The sequence below is a fragment of the Acyrthosiphon pisum genome, chromosome A1, assembly GCF_005508785.2.
Source record: "Acyrthosiphon pisum isolate AL4f chromosome A1, pea_aphid_22Mar2018_4r6ur, whole genome shotgun sequence".
NCBI classification, from domain to species: Eukaryota; Metazoa; Arthropoda; class Insecta; order Hemiptera; family Aphididae; genus Acyrthosiphon; species Acyrthosiphon pisum.
Genome location: NC_042494.1, coordinates 161828391 through 161855028, shown reverse-complemented (window position 1 = coordinate 161855028; position 26638 = coordinate 161828391). Strand labels below are relative to the sequence as shown.

At 33.5% G+C, this 26638-nt stretch overlaps 2 protein-coding genes across 5 annotated transcripts in view; both read right to left on the bottom strand.

Moving 5' to 3' along the window:
• The window catches only part of LOC100159811 (neuroligin-4, Y-linked-like), a 516542-nt gene that overhangs the window by 256442 nt on the left and 233462 nt on the right, over positions 1-26638 (bottom strand). The gene's annotated exons all lie outside the window — the stretch shown is intronic.
• LOC100162280 (uncharacterized) lies at positions 3169-11345 on the bottom strand. The gene is given in 4 exon segments (NM_001162665.2): positions 3169-3523; positions 4215-4490; positions 4711-4887; positions 11159-11345. Coding segments are annotated over 4 exon segments (552 nt in total). The 5' UTR covers positions 11225-11345; the 3' UTR covers positions 3169-3490.

Genomic DNA, 26638 nt, shown 5'->3' with positions numbered 1-26638 from the left:
TATAATTTATCCAACCACTCACCTCCCACCCCGAACCCACTAAAAAAAAAACAAAGATATTTCCACCATGACGCATATGTGCATCATAAAACCACGTTAATCAAACACTTCTGTACTGAATTTTACACTGAATTGATTTGTGATACCTACACGGATGAGTTGTAAGCGGACGTGTTTGAAAAACGGATATAACACAATTATTCATAACTTTGTCGAGTATACCATATTATAATGGATATTGAAGTCGTTGTTCGGTAATGATTGCGGCGGCGTCGGCGACGGTCGACAGCTAGTCTATAGCACTCGGCGCGTTTTATTATACACTTTCCGGATATCATAATATATGATATTATCACTATTACGACGTCGCACAACGACACGTCCGCGAAAACCCGAGAGAATCTTAAAAAAAAATCCACTTTTTTCCACTCCGCTCGCTTATATTATACGAGTATACGACATCCGACTGGCGGGGAACTATAAGAATTGCCGCGACTTGTATTCAACCTCGTCCATATTATACATTTACTCAACCCATATAACCCCTCCCACCCCACTTCCTCACCATCTGTCTTCCGGTACGGCGTGTGTCTCGGCCGCGGAGGCTGCGACGGCGACGCTGCAGACGACCTACTCCTATATTCGCACGTACGATGGAGGAATAATAATTTCAGCCGCCTTTATACCATTATAATATATTATATACATACACTGGGGCTGCACAAAAGACACGCATTTATTACGCGCTTTCTCGCCGTCGCCGTCCATTTATCACACACACACAAGCTATGAATACAGTCGAGCCCGACCAGACGACCTCGCGGGGCCGGTCGGTGTCCACTAAAATCTGAACTCTTTCGAAGGTCCAAACGTCGTATACTCAATCGCCCTTAAAACATAACAATACGACGATTACAATGCCATTGCTCGCGGTGTATACACTGCAATGATTGTGTAGGTGTGAGTGAATGAGTTGTTCGACATCATCGCGTTACGACGACGATCGATGAAAAGCCAATAACAGTGCATATTATCATAATAGGCGATACACCTATAGCTGAACCGATGTGTCCCCGTGCAAGTGAAACACTGGCTTTGTAAGAGGTACCGGATTGACATGTGAGGAATAGGAACCTGGCTGCATACCGAACTGAATACTTTTACAGTTGTTGAACGACGCTTCTTCTCGGGCGCAATGACACTGTTACTATTTAATGTCGGTGTACCCCCACGGTGTTCCCGCCGGCGGAAATCGAACCAGCACGGGGGCGACCCACCGGCGCTTGTCCGGTTTTCCACATACAAAAATGGAAAATAGAAAGCCTCGAGACGACGCGTCTATATTACATAGTGACCGTCGGTCACCGCCGGTGTGACATAAGTCTGCATCGTCTGCTCGGCGAATGAGGGAAATTCGTGAAAATAAAATATAGGTACCGCGTCGAAACGAACATAATGTCAACGACAGCGGGTGAGCGATGTCACGCGTGGTCACAGGTTTTACATTTTATTTACTATTTCGACCACGAGGAGTGTGTAATAATATTGTAGGGTGACAGTCGTGCACTTTAAAACACACCCGCGAGACCGATTACCGACCGTACGCCATTACCGCATAATAATAATAATAATAATGAAATTTCGACGTGCAGCGTCGGTCTCCCCCGCGAGTTCCAATCTACATACGACCAATTTATTTTCGCAAGTACACTACGCCGTTAGAAACAATTTGCGGTTAATATGATATTATATTTTTAATGTAGCATTATCACTAAATAGTTAATACACGGTACGGAGTTTTACGCATACAGCTGCTGTGTCTTTCGACGACGAGATTGTGTGACGTGTGCCTTATATATGACGATAATATACACTATAACATGAGCATATGGTTGGGTCGCGTCGATTGCGAGAAGCGTGTGTCATATTATAATGTACAGTAAAACCTCCTAATAACGGACCACCTATAAGGCCGAAATCACTTTACAATGGACAATAACAACAGTCCCGTAGAACCCATATCTCGTATACTTTATAGTCCCCCTACAAATGATACAACCACTCATTTATAGCGGAAAAACCAGTTGATACGGCCAACGACTCCGGTGTACTGTTAATGGAAGTCAAATGATTTTAATATTTAATTTATTTTTAATGCATGGCGGGAAGACAGAATAGTTCTCGGAAAATGATTTCAAGCGCCCCCGCAACAGGCTGACGCGTCATGTCATTCGCCCAAACCTATGTGATTTTTTTCTAACAAATCAAAATTAATATTTTACTGTACAACATAATGTTTCTGTATAATATTTAATTTAGGCACTCGTGTACAATATGCTGCATGGCTATAATAGTCTGCACTACGTTCGGTATCCCTTACCGCAGTTACCACTTGTTCGCACGAAGTTTGGCACTAGACGTTATTCACTGTCCGTATACAACGTGTTAATTCGTGGTAGCTATTTACAATAATAATTATCGTAGTTACAAATGTCATAACTTTAAATTGTTGTTATAATCATTGTACTATTAATTGTATTAATGTAGTAATTATTGAAATGGTTTCTTATTTTGATTTTATGACAAAAATAAAAATCATGATACCTAGCTAAATATATAAAATATAAATTTTCAAAAACAAAATAAACATAGGTACACAGGTATACTAAAAATAATGTGATTGTGTAATTTAATCTGCTTCAGAGATTAAAGTCGTCTATAATGAGGTACGCCTCCAGTCAATTTTTTTTTATTGTTCACATATGATATCATCTCTCAATTAAGTTTCCTCAAAAAGTCAAAAATGTTGTACTAAATACCTACCTGTTAATACTCTTAATGTACATAGCCATGTAAATTATATAATATCGCATTATACAAATTATCGTACAGATTTAAACACTGGATGTATAAACTATAAAAAACTCAATGGTATTGTGAATATTATTGTCACATACTTTTCGCCAGAATACTACATTTTAGTGAATTTTTATTTACCTAATATTTGTAATTTAATAATGAGTACCCACCGCTTATATATTTTAATCAATGGTAACTCCTTATTCTACAAATATTTTTAATATTATTCAACCTGTAGTGTTATTTACAAGTAATCGTTACAATATTTTTTTTCCTAAACGTTTTCTCAATATGATTTTTATAAAATTACTATAATACTGATATTTCAGATATATTTTGTATGGTATTGTACATTCGTAATGAATAAGCTATTTATTATTTTTGATTTTGTATATTATATAATTTAAAAATAAAAGTAAAACATTTTATAATTTATCGATGATAATAAACTAAATATTATTACTACGGAATAATAAAAAACTTAGAAAAATTGTATTGTTTGTATTATAAAATATATATTAATAAGCACAGGTTTAAATTATTGATAATTGATGTTGATGTTTGTCTTGTATATTATTAGAATAGGTATGTATAGAAGTTCTCGTCACGGTGCATAACGTCGTCGTTGTGTCTACGAGGTTTTTTGGAGAGCTTCCAGTTCGCTCTGAAATGTAATATAATAGCAATAATTAACAAGAAGTAACCGGCGTTGTTTTTTTCTTCAATAACTTTAGGTTTCCCTTTAAGTGCCTCCTAAACGATCAACATTAACCGATACTATAATGACCGTCAAACTAATTTATTATGATAATATCATCATAAATTGTTTATTTACGTAAACGTATGAGAAGCATACACCGGTGTTACTATTAACATTTATGACGTATGAAAATGGTAATAATTATATTTTCGCATAATTAAATTATTCTTTTGAAATAGAAACATTACGCTAGACAAACAAATTCCGGTTTTAATGTACGTACGGTTTCACGCGATAATAACATTATTTATGAATAAATATTACTGACGCACGAATATTGTAGAGGTACTTTAATTATTCGTGATTTCCAAGAGAGCATAATATACGATCTCGTATAAAGTAGTCGGCGTATATTATATGGGTACCCAGGACCCGCCTGATATAATAATATATTATATTAAGCGATCAAAGTAGTAATTTTTAAATATTTAAAAACACCGATGAAACTATTATAATATAATACGCTACAGTTGATTTACCGGAAATAATAATAATATAATAATATTCTTTATCATCTGACGTTCCGGTGGAAAATAAAAGAAAATAATAGGTAAGTATAAATATAATATGTATAATAATATAGTTTCGTTCACACCTTGACGCCGTTCAGATGATCGATCAGGCTTTGAATTATGGCGTCTTTCACGTAGCCGGAAACTTCCTTTTTGAAGTCCGTGTCGCCCTCGTCCGCCAGATGGGTGGCACACACGATTATGTACTTGATGGCGCACTCGAAGCCCCAGCGCACTTTCTTGGCGCTCGGACCGCCGCCCGCGTGATGGTACTTGAGGTCGGCGTGGTACTTGGCGGCGTCAGCCCATTCGCCGGCGAAGGATTTGGCCCGGTCGTCCACGCCGGATTTGTCGGTGACCTGTGCAAGGCGGACGGACAGGTGAGGTGAGGACGGTGGTGGAAAATACGATTTAACGGCTGTTCGTCGTGAACACGCCGGAAAAACGGTCGGAAAACCTATCATAGATACACGGGACGGATAGGGTTTGATGGTATTTGCATCATGCGATAGCATCGCAGCGTGTCGCGTCATCTCCGCGGTCAATTATTTTATTACTCGGGTGTTTATATAGTTGTACCTGTTTCACCAGAGCGTCCATTAATGATTTCAGGTCTCCTTGGAACCCGTCAAGACCCTTAACGGCGACGTCCAGCGTGCGTCCCTCGTCCTGCACTCCCAGGGTGTCAAACACTTCCGAAGACAATTGTTTAATGGTATTCTCGTATTCGGTCACCCATTCGAAATGAGTGTTGTGCTAAAAAAATATTTCTTATTTAACTGCAAAATCGTCTTCTATCACGATATCAATGATGATAATACAATTACATCACAACAATAATATAAATAATAATATTATATATTATATATTATATAATAATAGCTTATAATGTAGTAATGTATTTTTTATCGTTATGGTATTGACAGTAACATTATATACATCTGTATGTTAAATGAGTTTAAACTTAGACGGTAATTAATGCGGTAAACGAACGGTTAAAAAGTGCGTGTAAAAAATGTTAAAACAATAAAATAATATGAAAACGAAACCGGTGATATTGTATATTATTTTATTTTACTGGTGAGTAGCGGGATATCCGAGTGGTTGACTCGCGGTAAAAAGACCGAAGACGAAGATTATATTATATTTATTAAAACAAACGTCGTTATTAAGTGAGTATATAATATTATAGACTTTAAACAATTTGAACTTTAACGCATTTCGGGGAAACGTACGTCGTAACTTTTTTATCGCCTATTCGTCGAATGATATATTTTACGTACACAATAACAATACTATAATAGTGTAGTGTTTTATTTTCGAGAATATAACTTTAAAAACAAATATACGAAATGCCGTAAAAGTGCACATACACCACTGTCGGTTCGTTTTGTAAAATACTTAAACCTTGGCACATCACAAGAATTTAATATTTGTATCTACGCATCAAAAAACGTTATAGCAATAATAATATTATAATCGTCGGATATATATATATATATATATAAAAAAAAAATTCAAAACGAGTGATTCTTTATTTTTGGGCTTTATCGGTTGTCTCCGAAATTGCTGACAACTCATTTCATCGCAGGACGGGTTCGTTGATAACGAAATAAAACGATTACACGCACATTACGCGTTTCATCGTATTTTCATCTATGTATATGTGATGGAAAACTCTCTTGAACATAACTATGAAAAAGTATCCATCAAATTCGTATTCCTACAGTCTCCCGATGTCAGCAGACCGTAATATATTTCATATATCTTTTATTATTGTGAGTTAAACGCGCTAGTTGTTTTTACATTTCAAAACCTAAAGCAACAGGTCTTAACACCAGTAAAACGTCAAATACCAATACGTCACCACAATCTAGAGGAAGTATCCACTACAATCAAGCAATTGATTTGAGTTTTAATTAATTATAATACGGACGGTGAATCATCTATAGAGGTTCCGCTTCCCACTGTATCTCTAATCCCAAAGTCTACTATGAAAGTAATATCGCTTCATCAGAAGAAAGCACGTATACAGATCGGTCAAAATAGTACGATAAAAATGTTTCAACCAGTTAAACTGACCCTAATACAAAATATAAATCATGTTCTGTCCAAAAAATTAGTTTTCTTCTTATAGACGTGCTAAAATGTCTCTTTTTTCTACTCTGATCAAATTTATAAATTAAATAAAATGTTTATAAACAATACATTAAAACACGTAGGGTATTTGCGGTGAGAATTTGAGAACGCATATTATGGACCATAATTATTATAATCTATAAGATATTATGGTAATAAAACTTATCCAAAAATTACCATATACATGTTGGGAAAAATGTGATGTAGGTAACATTATATACGGAACAATAACCTAGTTAACACCTCTTCGATTTTATTCCTTTGAAACCTATGTAATTGAACTTTATAAGAATGGAAGAACTAAAGAAAATGTGTGGAAATATTTCATTTTTTGAATTATGCAGGAAAATAGTTAACCTTTAAAATAGAAGAAACGCAAAACTATGTAAAAAATAACCTACGCTTTTAGCTAAAGAACGCGTAACTACTATGAAGAGGAATAATGAACAGTGATATTATTATATTTATTTATTAGATTTTACGGACTCGGACTGTCTGAAAAAAAGCAAATAGGCAGGGTATGGTGTATTCTGTTTTAAGAATTATTTTTTATACAGTAATCTCAATATACTAACTATTATATTACAATGCTGGCGTATAAATTGCGGGTCTGAAAAAAAACAAATGTCGACTATAATAATAATATAGTTGTCTATTATGTATATTTAACAATAGTTATAATATAATCTGCGAAATATGTATTTACTTTGAGTTTAAGCTCTTTTCGCGTGCACTAAATAAAGTACTTATATTATATATTATTATGTATACGGTTTCGCCGTGATCCGACCGACCAGCGCATAGTATTTACAACGACTATATTATCATTGTATACGCGTCCCTCTCACTGTATCTCTCTCTCTCTCTCTCTCTCTCTCTCTCAATATGTATACACTACGACTATGGTGGACAAAAGGTTTACGGCTACCGGCGAACCCCTGGATGTGCTGTGGTTCACCAGTGACCCCTTCACCCTACACCGTTTCCTCTCTGCGTTCCACGCTAAGCCGTAGCTGGACTGTGGATATTAATAGTCGCAGACCAAGGGGAAACCGATTGGGTCGGATATAATATATACTTTCGGATTTGCATTGAACGACTATTATAACAATAGGAATATATACATTTTTTTTTAACAATATGTTTATTCAACGTGAATAGGCTGTGTGAACTTGCCAGTGCGTCCTATACCACTGGGCACGGGAATCATTCTTCGACTTTAATATTATAATTTATATACATCCCTCGGTTCGATAGTCAACGAAATACGTAATCACAAGGAGTGACCTCCATAATATATGACAACGGACAATTTTTATAATATTATGATGTATTAATGTATTATACGTTGGAACTCTGTTCAAATAGGTTATCATTATATTCTTAGATTTACCAGCCAAACCTCTCCGGAAAATATAATCATCCTTCTCGGTGGCCTACGAATTGAACTCACACGTCGCATACATATAATAATGTTACATTATAATTGCACGAGCATACAAATTACGAAGTCAGTATAATATTCTCGACAAAGTTTGGGCCTTTTGTGCACCGTATACTTAATGACACCGTAGTTTGCGTTCCAGCCGTATTCTCCCTGACTGCTGATTTTTTCCACTCAAACGTCAATTATTTTCAACCTATCTATCCGTGAGAAATGTTAACTCTACACGGGATCCTTCATTTTAATTAGTGACTAAAATATAAGCACCATCAATCCTTAGCTTAAAATATTATTTCCATCATTATAAACTCGGACCTTGTAGTTGTTGTTGTTAATGAATTATAATATCATCTACTATATATTTATATCTCATAATATAATATACTAAAGAAATTAGAAGTAATGGCTGCGTTTGATGACCACCGAATATCAAAACATTTAAAAACCTACAAAATGTCGCGAAATTTTTCTTAATCAAACTTCGACAGGCTAGCTGGGATTGTGTTTGCAGTGCTCGCAGAGCTGAGTAAAACGGAGTAGATCTTGCAACGACAACGGTGCATATATTTTACACGTTTACACGGCCAACACGCTGTGTGATTTTACGAAAAACAGGTAAAAACAGAACTGTATAGCTAAATCTGACTTGAAAATAATGCGCATGGGCTTATTTATTATTCTCTAATGTATACGATGGTCTTTTTTTAAAATTTAAAGCGGAATATTACAGCTGGAGGAACAAAACGCAAAATTATTAGCACCAGTAACTTCTCGAATTGCTATCGTTTTCAAAAAATATATAGTTTTTATAAATCAGCCATTCATCAGCCTCGTACGTTGTGAAACGTTGCCGGATGACGGTTGCAATCGCTATTTGAACAGTACATGCAAGCGATTAATATTAAGTAGACATTTTTTTTATCAATTTCCTAACGAGTACCTACGTGGTAGTAGGCATGGTTGAATTAACCATCGGTAGATCGTTGCGTGTTAACACCCCTTCTCCATTAAATATTTGAAAAACAAAAATGTCAGCGTATAGGGAGCCAATGATATGTAATTAAGACGTAAACATAGTGGGATCGTCTTATAGGTTTTAAGGGTACCTACGCAAAACTTGATAAATTCTGTGATATTATCCCGTTACGCGGCCATTTTGTATCTGATTATAAAAATCCTAAACGCAATAACCTGTACCTATTTCAACCATGGTATTTGTAAGAGTAACGCGTTGCGTATAATATTACGAGAGCATTGAAAATGTAGTGCAGCAAACGTTATATTCATTAATAATTATTATTGTATTTCGACCGCCGATATTTTATTTTAAATTTGACATTTTATGTGCATTTGATTAAATACCCATTCATCATATTATTAATATTAGGTACTTCTTCATACGATTTTATTATTACACGCGTGTTGTACACGTAAATATTCGTATTAATGTAGGTAGTGACTCATCAATTATCATCCGACTTCTAAACTTCGCGGTTCTAAGAAATGTTTTCCCAACAAATTTTCAATCAATAATATTATTGATATAAACCTTAGGTTTACTATACTTACTCAGGCATTGTATAAAAAAAATAGTGATATCTCGACAAAAACTGCGCTCCATTAACACTGTGCAAAAACATCGCCAAGTTAACAAAAAGTCAACCAAGTTACAAAAAATAAAGTGTGTTATCAAAAAAGCCACCGAGTAATTTCATAAATTCATTAGTACTGAGTTATTTATAAATGTTTGTATTTGATCAAGTGAGTGTTTATTTAATAAAAATAATTTAACTCTGGCGGCTACTGCGAGTATGATGTATTTGAATAGTACTATTGTAATACTATAAAAATATACAATGCGGAGATGTGAATATTCATGTCGACTTGCATACATTGTATAATTAGTTGTAGAGTCATAAATAATAGTAACCGCAAAGGCAAGTTAAATTATTTGTACTAAATGAACACACTTTATTAAATACAAAACAATTATAAATACTTGTATACTAATGAATTTATGAAATTACTTAGGCCCTTTCGATGTCACAACTTTTCTGACTTAAGTGACTTTTTTTTTTTACTTAGCCATGTTTTTACACGGAGTTGACTGAGTTTTTTGTTGGAATATTAGTTAGATAAAATGACATTTTTTCTCATAAAGAACTATCAGGGCGGGACAGTTGTAAGGCCGGTACATTGGCGCCATGACTGTCGAGGACAATGGAAACGCTTCAAAGTCTACTACAGGGTTAAAAACATTGAAAATGTTTAGGTATGTATACAATAATAATGACGTAATGTCGAACGAAACGTTTAGATGGATATTATAGCTATATAATATGATATTTTCTCTTAAATCCTAGGAAAAAATTACGGTGGTATGCCGATAAAACGCACCCCGAATAATCAAATACTGTTATTTACGATTGAATCGTCCACGCACGTACCTATATTTGTAGATTCGTTTTTACAGTCAATCGACATTGTTAACATTTAGCAATAAATCGCTTCCGATCGACGTGCGTTTCCGGGATTTTGATCGTGGAATTTCGTAGTTTCGTACTACAGTAGCAATAATATAATATTACAATAATAAATAAAACGGATGTGCTGCACATAACATGTCTACGGTTGTTTTTTGTCGTCGTTATATTTGTGTGCACCTATGTATAGTTTTTTTGGTACTAAACGTCGGACTCGATTGAAAATAAAGGAGGGTTATAAAGGTAACTAATATAGATTATAGGTAATAGGTAAATATGTGGTATCGTTTGGTAACTGTGGTAACCGTGATTATTTGACACGACACGGTGTAGTGGGAATCCCCCCCCCCTTTATTTGTATTCAATAAAAACAACTACCGAGAAACGCTCGAGAGTATACGTTATCGAGTTTCAAGTTCGGTTACCAATAATGCGGTAGAACGTTCACTGCCAACCTCGTAATCCCCTCCTCCCGTGCAGTTTGAAAAAACACAATATTAATTTGTCCAGTGATGTTAAATCGTGGATCATTGCATATTTTATGATTTTTTTGGTGGTGAACGCATTATACTCGATGCTTGTGTTGGGAGCACTGGGAGACGGCTTATCAATCCTTATTGTTTTTAAAAAAAAATTTATTCGTACCTCTCCTAACACTATAATATAGTGATATTATCCTGATTCCCGATAAATAAGACGTTTGAATATTCAGATAAGTGAGCACATTTACACCTCATTTGCATGTCCCTCGCACTGGTCACCCCAATTCAAGCACCGGATTTATATCGCGGTTGGCCGCCGGAGGACGAGACCGTTGGTTATCCGGCCCGAAACTGGCACTAATGAAGTCAATCGACATTTCGGTATCGATACAATCATTTTGTAAGTAATAGTCATATCGATAAAAACTACATCATAGCATAGTATGGAGTACAGCTACGTATTATTAGAATGCACTTACTTTTACGACTTCGTAGTCGACTCCGTCCAGACACTTGACACTGTCGGGCACGCCGGCGTTAGACATCGTAAGTGAAACGGAAATGAACAATAAAATACACGACTAAACAATAACTCGCGAAAAGACGTGATAGCTTCGGTGCAGCTGCGTCCAATAAACGTAAAGCTGGCAATGCGACCACTGCTATAGTGCGACACTCGTGCCGCCGACGAAACGGAACGGCGGCATCACGTAATTATTATCAAACACAAGCGATGACGTCAGTGACGTCGGTAGTAACCGCGACCTTGGTACAGCGACGGCCGTGGCGATAAAAATAAACACATAAATAATAAATATAATGATTAAAACGGTAATGTGATACGCGTGTCGGTGCTGTTATATAATAATATTTCTGGGCAACAACACAATATTAGGTATTGTATAATTCATTATTGTAAATTATGATAAAACGACAACGGCGATATCATAATAATATTATTGGTGGCGACAGCGGCGTGCATCAGCAGCAGTGGCTGTGTCGTCTGAATAATATTTTTATAAAAGTTAAATCTCATGCTGATTGTCAATTACTATAAGATGACCTCAACTCGGTGATACTCTGGTCTAGAGTTAACGTTAAATCCCTTGAAATGTCAATAATTTTTTTAGGCCTTTCTCCCCAGTACACTATACCTACAACATTAACGGAACTCGTATCGCCCGTGCTGGTAACTGTGTTAAAGACCTGGGTGTAATTTTTATATAGAATTGAATTACCACGCTCCATATAGAGAGCACCTGCTGTAAGGCCTTAAAAATTCTCGGCACTTAGAGGAGAACCTGTTTAGAATTCAATATATTAACTCCAATCAATATTCTCTTTACTTTGCCCTATACCTACGTTATTTTCTAGAGTATGAAGTGATAATACGGAATCCTTATAATTTTAGTTTATCCAAGCAAATAGAGCGTGTGCAGCGAAAGTTCCTAAGTTCGGCTGCTTTTGAACACATAACATACAACCACACTCCAGTACTCCAGCCTATCCTCTCTAGCAGACAGAAGGGTTGATATATCTTCGTATGTTACTAAATAGTGATATTGACTCCCCCTTCCCTCTTAATATAAAGCACCTCAAATTTATAAACACATAATTTTTCTCTAGTGCTCACTCTCATTTTCTTATTTATATATGCCCCACTAACTATGCCATGAACCGACCACTTGTTGGGATGATGAAGATTGCCAATGAGGATTCATCATTTTTTGATGAATTAGTCTAGCTATACCATTAATATTATTATATGTTAACAACTTATACTACTTATTTTACCTGTCATTATATCTACGTATTACCTAGTCTTTTCAACTAATTTTTGCTAGCAATGTATTTCCGAGTTTGCTTAAATTATTGTATAAATGTACTAAAAAGTGTTTTTCTTTGTATTATTATAACTATTGGCTTTTGTGCGAATTTTTATAAAATCAAATAAAAAATAAAAATATTATATAATGTACAGTATAGTAATTATGTGTAGAGTCGTTAAAATCAACTTTTAATATAACCTTTCTTTAAATAAAAAAAAAATAGTTGAGTATGTACCTACTATGTACGTGATCAATCAATTTTCCCATCAGGTATTAATATAAATTGCATTAAAAACTTTTTTTGAAAATCATATATAGTTAGGTATTGCCTGCATTAACTGCAGGCGTTATTAAATAAAATGTCATTGATATTAAAATTATATGCAAGACCCATATAACTATGTAAATTGTAATAGCTACTTTGAGATTGATATAAAATATATATGTTTTTAAACTTTTAATTAATTAAAAATGTACGACAGATTAGTGCTGTATACTGACTGGAAAACATAAAACAATATTTTTCCAAGTTATAACTTTCTAATTGTTCGGCGTAGACGTATCGCCTGCGAATAGGCGGTCAGCCACGACAACTCACGCCGCTATAGGAAAGCGGATTTTATAATTAAATATAAATTAATAATTAAAACAATAATAAATACCTATGCTTCATGAATAAAATATGTGTTGTGTTAAAAATATAATATCATCGCCGAAGACGTCTGTTCGAGACAGCAATATACACAATAATAACAATAATAAAAAAACAATATTCATGTTAGCTAAATAATATAAATCAAAAGAGCAAAATATACGAAACAAAAATATTTCGGGACAAAAATCGCCTATTAAGAGTACCTACGCAGCTGTCTACGATTAATAATATACGTTAAGTCGAACGAGCAGATAACTGCGGCATCTTAGTAATTTAAAATAAAAACAAAAATTTCAATATTGGGAACCGTGTATACTTCGGTTCCTAGCACCTTCCCCACTCCCCCAGTCCCACCAATCACTAAATCTGCCACTGAATCCAACTATCGTAGTGCGATTACCCGGACGTAGCTCTGGTAAGGCGGTCGGTCGGGGTTACAAGGAATGATCTCGGAGGTAAGATTACCAGCTCCACGTCACCGGTGCTCGTGAGCGGGTCGGTCCTATTGTCGGCAAGACAAAAAAAAGCATCAGTACGAATGCTATAGTATTATCTTTGTTTTTGAATAAATCCTAAGGGTAGAATGTGTATTATATTTTATACTTTAATATAAAATTATACAATGTCGGTGTTTTAATTAATGTAATAAAAACGGTTATTTAAGTTGGCACGGTATTCCTGATAAACTTCATAATAACTGTCACTATATGAATAAGAAAAAATAAATATTTAAAAAAAAAAAAAACAATATAAAATGTAATATTTCAATTCTTATTTTTTATAATAAGCTATAGGAGTTACCAAAATCTGTATTTTGTTAGTTTTGGCGGAAAATGGAAGTGAATAATATTACATTATTGTGAATGGCTTTAAACATAGAAATGGTTGTTTTTGTCGGAAAAAGCCAACGCCATGTTTACGCAAAATATATTATATTATAAACTGTCAAAACTATTTTTAAAGTTATTTATTTTTATTTATTTGTAGCCAATTTAAAATTGTTCACAAAAATTTTTAAATTTTTTTTTTTTAAATTAATTTCGAAGCACATTCCGAACATTCCGAGCATATTGATTATTTTCTCTGTATTTTTTATCTTTGAAGTTTATTCTTTATGCGCGTGTACCTAGGGTATCCTCTTTTCCAATAATATTAAGTGTTTCAAGACGGTCGATTAGCCCGGAATCAAACATTTTTGCCGTTTACAAAACATTTCTAGTAAGAAAGTAATATGGTGATGATAAATTATAGAATAATCAACTTGATTACTATTGTACAGTGCGTAGTTAATTTGTAGTTAAAAAAATAACGTTTTTAAACACTCTAACTGTAACATGGTATATTATATATATATATATATATAAGAGTACTGAACAAAAACAAAATAAATAGATATAACTGCTTCATACTTTTTTTTTTTATTATTATTATTATTTTAGAAAATTTACAATCTGTATTACATGACACAATAAGTAAAATAGATGACTGACATAACACTATATACATACATAAAAAATAACACATGAAGCACAAGATGAGGGAAATCATCCAGTGATGGTACCCTCATTTAATATTTAACATTTTTTCCTGAAGGATATCTATTATTATTAATAAACCAAAAAAAAAATATATTTACTTGGATTTTACACCGTGTTATTCGTTTTAAACAATGAACAAAACGTTTAAGACAAATGTTTTAAATTTATGTTGTATAAACATAATAACACTGGTAATTATATTACAGTGACGAAGAGATAGAATGTTAAAACTGCAGGTGGTTGACCGTGCGGAGGAGTGATACGATTTTTTACGAAATTATTTAAATCCGTACGAAACCATCATACAAAAACGTCTGTCTCGGCTTAAGCAAATTAATAAATTCACGTATGAAAGTAAATAATTTAAATAATAAAATATGGCAATACTACCGCGGCGTACCTGTCCGCGATAAGCTTTCGTGTTACATTATTTTTGAATTTAGTTTACGTGACAGAATGGAAATATACTATTAAATGCAGTATAGCATAAGAGTTAACTTCGGATTGGAACGATTGACGGCGCGCGTATTCAGCTGTTCAAAGCGACGTCCGTTTAGACAATCTAACCTTTTTTTCCCTTTTCTTTTTCATTTCCAAAAGAAAAGTGCAGAGCGCAAGAATCGATAGATAGATTCCTCGTCAGGAAAACGGTTATTGCGGCGGAATCGATACACGTGCTGACGACGACGACGACTCAGCCGGATAAACGGATAATAGGCAAAAATGCCCCCAAACGTGCACTGCCGCATTTTATATACACATATACCTTTATACAGTATACGTGGAATAATTTTTTTTTTTACCGCTTTTGGCGAATGAGATGAGAGTTGTCTTTTTTTTTTTTTTTGTTTGTTTTTTATTTTGTTTGTTGCGAATTTCATTGATTTCTCCACGACGAGAGCGGCTACTGCGCGCCATGACGATGATAATAATAATAATAATATTCCTACCTGCGCCTCGCGGTTCGGCCCGACAGTAATTGGCTCCCTCGCAGAACATTGCAGCTGCATCAGTTGTATTGTAATGTAACAAACATAATATTATTATGTACGGAAGACGCGAAAATAAGAATGCAAATACCCTATAGGTACGTATAGGATACCTACTACCTGGATACCTACGACCCTATATATATTATTATAATTATTATTTATTATTATTTATTATTATTTATTATTATTTATTATTATTATTATTATTATTATTATTATTATTATTATTATTATTATTATTATTATTATTATTATTATTATTATTATAAATTGTGATAACTATAAAAATGTTATTATGACGTGTGTGCATCATAAAGGAGTGGATTAAAAAATATGTGGTACATGGGCAGAGAAAAAACTAATTAATCCGTCGAAAGACTGCGACTTATATTATTATACGCGCACAAACGTCATTATTCCGCCATACGGACATTTCCGACGCGTTATTATAACATCATGCGAATACACTTTATTATAATAATATTATGCGCACACGTTTTCCCACGGATGAGTAGGTATAGGTAAGTACCCAATACCTGGTATACGGTCGTGCGGTGGAAAGCGAGTTTTCGAATCGAGCCGTAAACGTTATGATAATTATTATTTATTAATTTTTATTAATTAATTATTAACGTATACGTCATATTATTGTATACTGCATATTGAAATTGGCATATATTATTATCCTGTATGTTATGCTTGTAACTTTCCGTTGCAATTATATTATTAACGATACTATTTGTAATATTAATACTAGAGAGCAACCCATTATACAATTAGAGAGCTGTCGACAATAATTGCGTAAGCTATACTGCGCTTCGGATTGCATGTTGACACTTAATCACATTTTGATGAACCACGATTTTCTGTCCAGAGCGCACTCAAATAGTATATCAGTTACACGATTGTAGAAATAAAAAAATTGTTTATAAATTATTATATTCTTATGCTTAGGTAGTTTATACTTTCAGATGTATGATATACATTTATCTATTCTTTGTAATTTATAATTGATTTTAGAATATTTATTACACATCATCTGCACTGCAGTGTTTGGACAGAACTTGGCGTTCCATCCATCAGGGATATTGTAATATAAGTTATCCATTCTCTCACTATATAATAGTATAATGTGTATTGGTCTCTAATAAATAATATAAAGGTACGATACAATAGACCAATAGACTTTAGACGCTAATTTTTTTTAAACACAATCGTTTTTGACATTCATAAATTCTTTGATTTCTTGCTTTTTCTTTTTGTCATTCCTAAAAGTATATTATGTTATATTCAATATGCATATTGTTATATTTATTTATATTTTTTGCTGCATCGCGATAAAATATAACGAAACTAAATAAACTCAAAGCTACGGAAGTCTTATAAAGTTTTGATATTCGTTGAAAATATTTTAAACTCGGATATAAACAGTTATATGTATATATAAAGTATATATTATTGTTGATTATAAATTTGTTCGGAAAGAGGACAGCACTACAAGTTCAGTGTAAAAATAACACGGTAAATGAACAAAAATCCTTTAACGCAAGCAAGCGCGGCGTAGTCTCGTTTAATGCATTTTTTTCATTATTGTATATTTTTTTCTCCGTTTACGCCAGCTGCAGTAAGCAACTATTACTGTTAAATTCGTTTCATAAAAACGTGTGTATAAGAAATAAAAAAATAAATAGAAAGAAAGATGAAATCACCGACAAATATGTTTAGTATTTATTTGTCTCTGTGTAAGGTCGGCTATAACATGAAATCGTGTACGTATACGAGATATAACAAGGTATATTATCACGGACGTGTGTATTAGTATATTATTATGGTGTTCTGTGCATATGATATATATGTATAATATTAATTCGCCTACTAAATTATGACTTCTAGAAGATCAGTGGCTCTAATAACAATATTGGGAGTAGAATATTAGTACAATAATATGTGTACCTATGACTGACGATTACATAATAATAATATCATTATTGACTATTAATTATTATGACATGTGATTGAATCCAATTGTATATTCGACTCGTACACACAATATTATGATTTGATAATGTTGTTGTCAGTGGCGCAAATAGGGGAGGGCTTGGGGGGGACTTAGTCCCCCCAAACATTTTCAGCACTTTTAAAACTTTTTTGTACTTCAAAAATAGTAAATACTTATATACGAAACAAAGTATGAAAAATGTTCTTCAGTTGAAGTATTTTCACAAAACAATTTTTTTTATAAAAAAAATACGTCTTGGTTTTTTATATTGGTTAGTAGCAACACTGTGTTATAACGTTATCATCATTTTATTCTGTGCCAATCACGTGTTTATATATCTGTGGTGCGGCGGTGCCGCCTAAGATATGAAGTTTTGAGGTTATGACGGACGACTCCACAGTCCACGACGGTTATGTACATAGTACAATATTTTACTAACACGCTACAAGCTACTCTCACATTTAATATGAGTAAAAAATTGTTTAGCATTTTTAATAAAATAAATAATAAAACTAGTGAAACACCAATTGAAGATTCTGTCATTCATAAAAATGAAAAACCGAGAGATGACTGCAGTATTACATTCAATGTTAATTTATCTACAGAGATGTCAGTAGCAAAAAATAGCTTACTACAAAATAAAGAAACATTTGAATTACCAGACATTATTAGTACTGTAAACCAATCAGTGTATCCGAATCTATATAAACATTTACAACTTGCTATAACAATCCCAGTTAGTTCGTCTACATGCGAGCGATCTTTTAGTACAATGAGAAGAGTCAAGACTTGGCTCAGAACCACCATGGCTGAAGATCGTTTTAGTTCTTTAGCTTTATTAAACATTGAAAGGGATTTATCAAACAAAATTGATTCTGAAGTAATTGTTAATAAATTTGCGGAACAAGACCGAAGGATTGTGCTAAAATAAATTATTTTTTATTATTTTTAGTCATTAAGTTATGTAAAACATTATTAATAAACTATGAAGTTTTTTTAGTATTTGTATGAAGTTAATTTAATGAATTTTACACAGTATGATTTTTTATGAAGAAGCCTCTCAGTTATATTTTTGAAAATGTATAAAAATATGTGGGACTTCAGCCCCCCCAAAACAATTGAGCTAGTTGCCCCTCTGGTTGTTATTGTTGTTGTTGTTGTTCAGTTGTTGTATGTTTAAAGATATTATACAAATTCATGTGTCGGAATTGATATTTCGCCATTAATTGATAAAAAAAACCTACAGGATGACGTGCTGGACTTTATAATTCGTGTCGTTGAATTAATTTAAATGCTCTAATTTATCATTTAAAATTACAGCGCAACACGGTCGGGTGAAAAATAAATTAACTCCATATTATTATATCGACCGTCTCGATATTTCGCAACAGGGGTGAGTATTAAAGTATTGTGCAATAGTCCAAAATAAACCCACATTATATCATTACGTTTAAGTATAAATACCGTTCGTATTTCCGATAATCGTAGTCCTCATACAGTTTTCTACCTCCGTGTAAATAAGGCGTTTTGGATCCGTATGAAAGTTTCGATTCTCAAAAGTGCAATTCGACTTATCATCATAATATATTATAGCAATCGTCATGGAGTCCATGTTAAAAAAAAAAAAGTAAAACAGAACAAGTCTAAAATAATTTCCATATATAATACTTTTACACTAATATTCACTATTTTAATTTTTTTAATTTTTAATCGCTGTAAAAAACGTACACGATATAGATACTACATCATAGCCCTACATGGACCTTTATATTATATAAATAATATGTAATATTATATAGTATAGATACCCAGGTATATACACGTATGTTTACCGATATTGATTTTCGTGGTTATTATTTTTCATGAATACATTCGCTATCACTTTGAATTGTAGTCATCATCAATGGCATAGTATTTTTGCCAACAGATTGAAATTCAAAAATATATGTATATAGGGATATACATATCAATAAGAATTAACTCAAAATGGCTGGAATCGACATACAAAAAAAAAAAAAAAACAGGTCAAAAAGCGTCCCGAAAGGAGTTAATTAATACTAGGAGTTATTAATAATAATATTCTGTATTTATTTTGTTGCGATATGCGTTTGTTCGACCCACACGGGTCATGATATATACATAATATGTTACTCGTACGTCCCGTCGAGTCGCGTTTATAATTCGTTACGCGCAAACCCACTCCTCCCCTCACCGCTCTTCACAAACCACCCCCCACCCCCACTTCCGATCAGACGTCAATATTTCGACGGGTAAAATTATTCAAGAAAACGCCGAGCCTTAGAGTAGGTGACATAATATCGTTATACGTCCGTATATAGAATATAATAATATTAATATTGTATATATGTACACGCTCTATACGCTCTAATTCGGCACCTATACGTAACACTCGATGTCTCGATCGAAACGGTAGCCGCCATCACTGGAAAGTGCAGGTAAAGCCGATGTTATATCAATGTCGAGCAGCTTTTATCGCGCGGCGATATTATTATCATTATATAGATTTGGTCGTATTGCCCGAGCACAGTCGTGTGGTCCTTCGCGCGTTATACCTACGCCGGCGAGTGAAATATTTGATCACATAATATTATTATTATTATTATTATTATTATTATTATTGTTGTTATTACACACCTATATATACGTGCAAACGGTGCATAGAGGAGAATAAAACAACCGACATACACCTGCATAATAATAATAATATACAGTGGCATAGAGGGCGGCAGCGGTGGTTCTATATGTACACATCTGTGTATATTATACTCGCATGTACGTGGACGCGTATTTTATTCGATAAAAACGATTCCGCAGACGGTAAACAATCGCATTGCAAAAAGGTAGGTAACCTTACCTCCCATAATATACGATACGTAATAATATATATATATACATCGAAGTAATAATATAATGTACCCGCCGTGTATTATTGTATTATACAATCGGCCACTTTATATGTATACTGAAACGCTGTACTCGAAAACACACTACACACGGCGCCACCGATCGTCGCGAGGATTTTATATTTTTATATTTTGCTCTTTTTCTCTCTCTCTCTCTCTCTCTGCAGCCTGCTGCTCTGACTACGGTTTTTTTCGAATGAGGTCTTATCAAAATTGATTCCAAGCCGTAATGCGTGCTGCCCACGAGTCGAACAGTGACTGCTGGTGGGCTGGTTGGTGGATGCGGGGGATGGGGGGGGGGGGGATATTGAAAATGTTAAATGTTACTGTCGCATTACGGATACACAATTTATTGTTATAGTGGCATACTGTCCACGGCCAGTGAACATTATAATGTGGTAGTTTTTTTTTTTGAATTATTATAATTACTAACCATATTGTTTATCCACCAAACATTACCGTAGAAATATGATAATATTATGCTAGGTACACATTATTATAATAGCGGTATATTCTAATTTTCGGAAATCTTAATTGCACTCGACGGCTATAATATAATGTTTTTAAATCCTTAATTTATTACCTTTTAAGGAATATCTTTTAGTGGTACAAGTTTATTTTTTAAATATTATGGGAACCACCATCTTTATACTGAAAACTATTAAGCAAATGATTTTTTTTCGAAAATACTTATGCATTTAAATCGAAATTTTAAGGAGTAGTTCTGGGATATTAATAAACTTGTAATCCTAAAGATAATAATCAACAACAATAGGTTAATACTTAATAGTCTACTCTATGATATGATAATATGTTTCGAAGGTTTGGAGGCTACGATGATTTAAAAATAATATCAATTAACTAAAATGTTTACAATTTTATCATTTCTAAATAATTTCTGAGTAGTTAAGTACTAGATCCTTCTTTTTTACACCTATTTTACATTTTATGTAATACCTACCATTGTAAGAGACATTATCCTTTGTACTAAAATATTAGTATAGGAACTTTTCATTCAAATTTTCATGAAGATGCTTCAACATTTTCAATAAAACCCATTTTTTTTTTATTTTAAGTAAGTTTATTCTCATTTGAAAAAAAGAAACCTGAACCCACATGACCCTCCTAAATGGTAAAAAAAATCTAAAAGTTTGAAAATATATAGCCTCTTTCAGTATTTTATTATAAATTAATCACTCAGAGTTTAAAGAAAAATTATTAATTACGGATTAAATCGAGGTGACCATGCTTGGTGAATCTATTTGCAGTCTGCATACATCGTTATATAAAGACGATTGAAATACAGTTAAGAAAACAAAAACAAACGAATTGATCCTCGACGAGAGTTTGTTATTAAGCTGTATATAGTGAATGTTTTCCCCTCGCAATGTTGACATTTCATAGTTGAAAACTTACGAAGCCTAAGTACAAAAACTTGACCTTAAAACGCATTACAATATTGTGGTTTAGATCTAGAAATTTGACAAGGAAAAATTGTATAATATGAGTGCCGCTACAAAGAAAATATACTTGTTAGTAGAAAAGGAGATCAGATAGCGTTACAGCTTTTTGAAAGGCGAAATCTATTTATTTTTTTAATAGGTAGTCAAAGAGTTGGGAGCAGATGAAATTGTTATCATTGTTTGTCTCAAAAGATAAAAAGCCATTGAAATATTAAATGTATTATCAGCTAATGGCTAATGTAATATAATAATAATAATATTAATATAATATTAAATAATTAACTTAACTTGCTCATTTGTGTAACCTGCATGTGCAGCGATTATAATAATTCATTTAATTTAGAAATACAAAAAATACTTATTTGCTTTACGAAAAATATAATGCAAAATTATCATCATTTAGAAGAACACTATACATTCCTCCTGGAAAAAAAATACAATAATTGGTTTTATCATACAAATTATTAATATCTATTAAGTGTTCTGTACAGGAAGTATGATGTTTCTTTTCGTTTTTATAAATAAAAGTTAAGGGAAAAATAAATAAATATTATGAAATCGTACCGGAATACACATCATCGTATGCTAATATATATCAGATTGTCACATTTAACTTTTCAAACTCAAAATACCTGGATCGTCGATTTAAAATTATGTTGGTGACATTTTATTTTACCCACCGATCGTTTTGAATATTGCAGCAGTAGCCTTGATGTTTAGAAGCATGCAAAGTTTAGTTTATGAAATAAACTATACATGACGGTGGCAAGAAACTTTTAAACCGATCGTTGTGTGCAAAGTTAAAACGAGACAGGAACTTTTCTGTGTAATGAAAAAAAAAACTATATTGAATACCTACCTAGTAATAAATTAAAATTAATACATTTTCTATTTATTTTGTTCATGTCGATATCGGGTTTTTTGATTCAGACTCCAATCGTTCGCTTATTTGTTGTAACAAAATTATTATTACATGTCGAGGGCAGTTTGGAAACTGTATAGAGTTGGTTGTTACGGAGTGTTCGTACGGAGGGGAAATTCGTTAAATATTACAGTATTCAATTATTTTCCGAAATTACAACGAGTAATGCATAACGATCAGTAATCTTGTATTGTCGGAGGAAAAATAAAAATAAATCGACTTGAGCACGTTCTCCGTCTGTCCGTTTTTGGAAAATGATTGAAGCCGTGCTCGAGTCCTGGGAAATGTCCCAGTTGCGAATTCCACTCTCTCCCCCCCCCCACCCTCCCACTGCTGCAGAAAGTGCCAGCTATACTGTGTCAGTCATGGCTGACCCGGAATATTTCCTAAAATACCGAGTCCGGTGCATTCTTAGAACGTTTAGATACATAATAACAACATTTTGGTAAGTGATAATGCGTACAACGTAATATCATTTCTGCGTATCTACTTGTATCGATCAACTTATTCGGTATTTATGGTTTGATGTTTACTGCAGTGAGAGAATGCATACCAACAGCTACCAATGGGCACCGAACTGAATACGTATAAACGGAAGGCGTATTTAGTGTAGAGTATATTAATATGAAATGTGTTCCGCCTATACAGACCGCCTGCCATTTTGAGTCTGGTCAGTGTTGTTTTCCATTATTTTTTCACGGATATAACTATTTTACAAGCTCATCTCTCACCAAAAATCAGTGAACCGCCGCTGGTATCCACGGTTGACATCTCTTCGGGCGGGTGGTATCTTCAGTTTTTTTCTGATAGTAAACATTATCGCATATCGCCCCGATAAGGTTTAATGTTTTTTTCCACGAGCACACTCAAAATGGCAGCCTACTGAGGTGGGACATGTTTTCAGACCCAATGCGCGTCCCGTAATATACGAGTATTAAATAATTATAATCAATGTAGGAAAGCCATCGTGCGAGGGCGGGTATAGTTTCTAATGCAGGGAGACGCGTATACTCCCATTTTTTCGCGTGTGGCAAGGCAAACACTGTGCATGCTATTCGGTGTAAAAGCTAGCCATTGAAAGCAATTCAGTAGAATTTGCATTGCCATTTAGCAAATCGTATGATATGATATGGGTACGTAATATACATAAATAAATATATATATAATATATACGTTAAACAATTTATACATAATATAATACCTACATATTATTATAGCGTAGTATATGTAATGTGCATAATATCTGCTACTTTACGTCTCAGCACACACTACGCGTTAAACCTATGCAGTCGAGTGACTTGTAAATCATACACCAACTACGAGTCACCGGAAATTTGCATAATATTTGACTCTGGACGCTAAAAAATTGTGTACACGAAGTATACCTACCCACTGTACATTTTCTATTATTCGTGTACGCACGTGCAAACTCGTATGGGTAGTACCAACGAAATTGGGTGACGCGCAGTCACTATTGATTCAGATTCGAGTCGAAGCGGGTGTGATAGTATTTTAATGCATAATTTATATTTTACATATATATATATATATATATATAAACTGAGATATATATATATATATATCAGCTATCCACTGCCGGGTACAAGTTTATTACCTTCAAACCGTCGGCATATTATGTATTTGAGAAACTGTAATATTAGCATTATACCTATACCTACCATACTTATTCTAAATTAAGCTAGCGGGCTCAAGACGATTTATTAGTGAGTCATCAAATAATAAACTGCAGTGCAGTGGAAGGATTGATTGGGTTCCGCCGTCGGAAGATGAGGAGGAGGAGGAGGAGGAGGTGGTGGTTTTCAATCGTGTATATATAATATATTATATTGTAAGTAAGTATATAGGTTAGTTAGCTTGTATTTTTTTTTTTTTTTTTTGTTAAAAATATTTACAATCTATACAGTACGATCATAAGTATAATGAGTAAACCTGATAACTAATGGTTATTGACAGCCAACAGGAGATTAGTATAAAATAATTGTAATAAAAACATTAGTAAGTTTATAACAGTTGGGCACTAACTATAGATTATGATCTTCGACAAATATATATATTTTTAATGTCTGGTTAAAAATAATATTCCGTGATAGGTACCTACTATATTATGTTTATTTGTTTATTTTTTTAAACGTCTGTTTATGATAATAAGTAATAACACGACGATTTGATGGTGATTATTATTAAATATCTTAAGTGTGATACTATAATAGTAATAATAAAAATATGTAAATGTAAAAAAAATAACAAACTTTGCAAGCACAATGTATGCCCAGCGGACAAATTAAATAACGGTATTTTTGGTTTCATATTTTATATGCAATTACTTATTCATGAAATGCCGAGGAGTTGTTTAAAAACCGCACAACAGGTACCGTGAATAAAACGCGTTATTGAAATTATATTATTCAAACGACTTTACATAGCCAGCATATTATAATAATATAGTAGGTGCGTACAAAATGTTGAATATATTTTAAAATTAAATATAATCTATAATATTCTTATTATAGTGTCGCTAAAATTAAATTCAGAGAAATTTGTTTAAAACATAAAAACGTCGTAAGCCGTTACAAACTTACAAACCCGCCTTGTTTCTCGTACGCTGATTCGAATTTGGATGCGACTATTTCATAAAAAAATTTTCCGGATCGACTACCGATATAATAATAATATATCGTCGCCAAGAACGAATAACCGAAGACCGAACCGCAATGAATACCTTCCGAACCGGTAAGCTCGTCGTTAACGGGGACGTTTCTGTGATCAGCCATAACAGTATATAATAATAATAATCATTTCTCGTTTGCCTACTACTGAGTAAACAGAGATTTTATTTTTGATTTAGTTAAGTTTATTACCTCGTGCGATACGGGTACAGCGCACGGGATGCATCTGATGAATCGTAAAGCTTCGTCGCAGCCCCATCGCACGTAAAATGTATTGCATTTATTTTTCGGTCCGACGATGAAAAATATCTTAGAACCCAAATATTATCGATCGACACAAATAATATAATATATATTGGTACCTAATATTACAATACTGATGGTTCCGATAATCCTCGATGATTTATATACAACGACTTGGTCGAATGAAATACTCATTTACTCATTGCTGAAACAATCGATATTTAATAATGTGCTCAAGCCGAATCTCGAAACGTTATAATAATAGAGCAATCGCAATTTTTCAGAAAATCTCCTGCAACATAGGATGATGTCTGATGAGTGACGATTATTGAAACTTTTGTATATTTTAATTCGTTAACACATATTAAATAACAATTATTGTAAAATGTTATGGTACGGGGTAGAAGTGGGTCGAACTCAAAAATATGATCTCGAATCAAATCTTTTGATAGTATGTTGAACCGAAGTTTTTAATCGAATGTCGACACGAACCGAACAATTCAGTGTGATCAGTGGCGGCGCCAGATATTTTTTATTGGGGGGAGGTACTTGCCCACCCTGACCCCAGTGTGGCGCTGCCCCTGAGTATGATGTCGAAATCGAACCGAACTCGTAAATAAAATTTTGTTTAGTACCGAACTGAGATTTTTGATTACATTACGAATCAAACTTTTCACTTTTGTTCGAAACGTATGACGTGTTCCAAT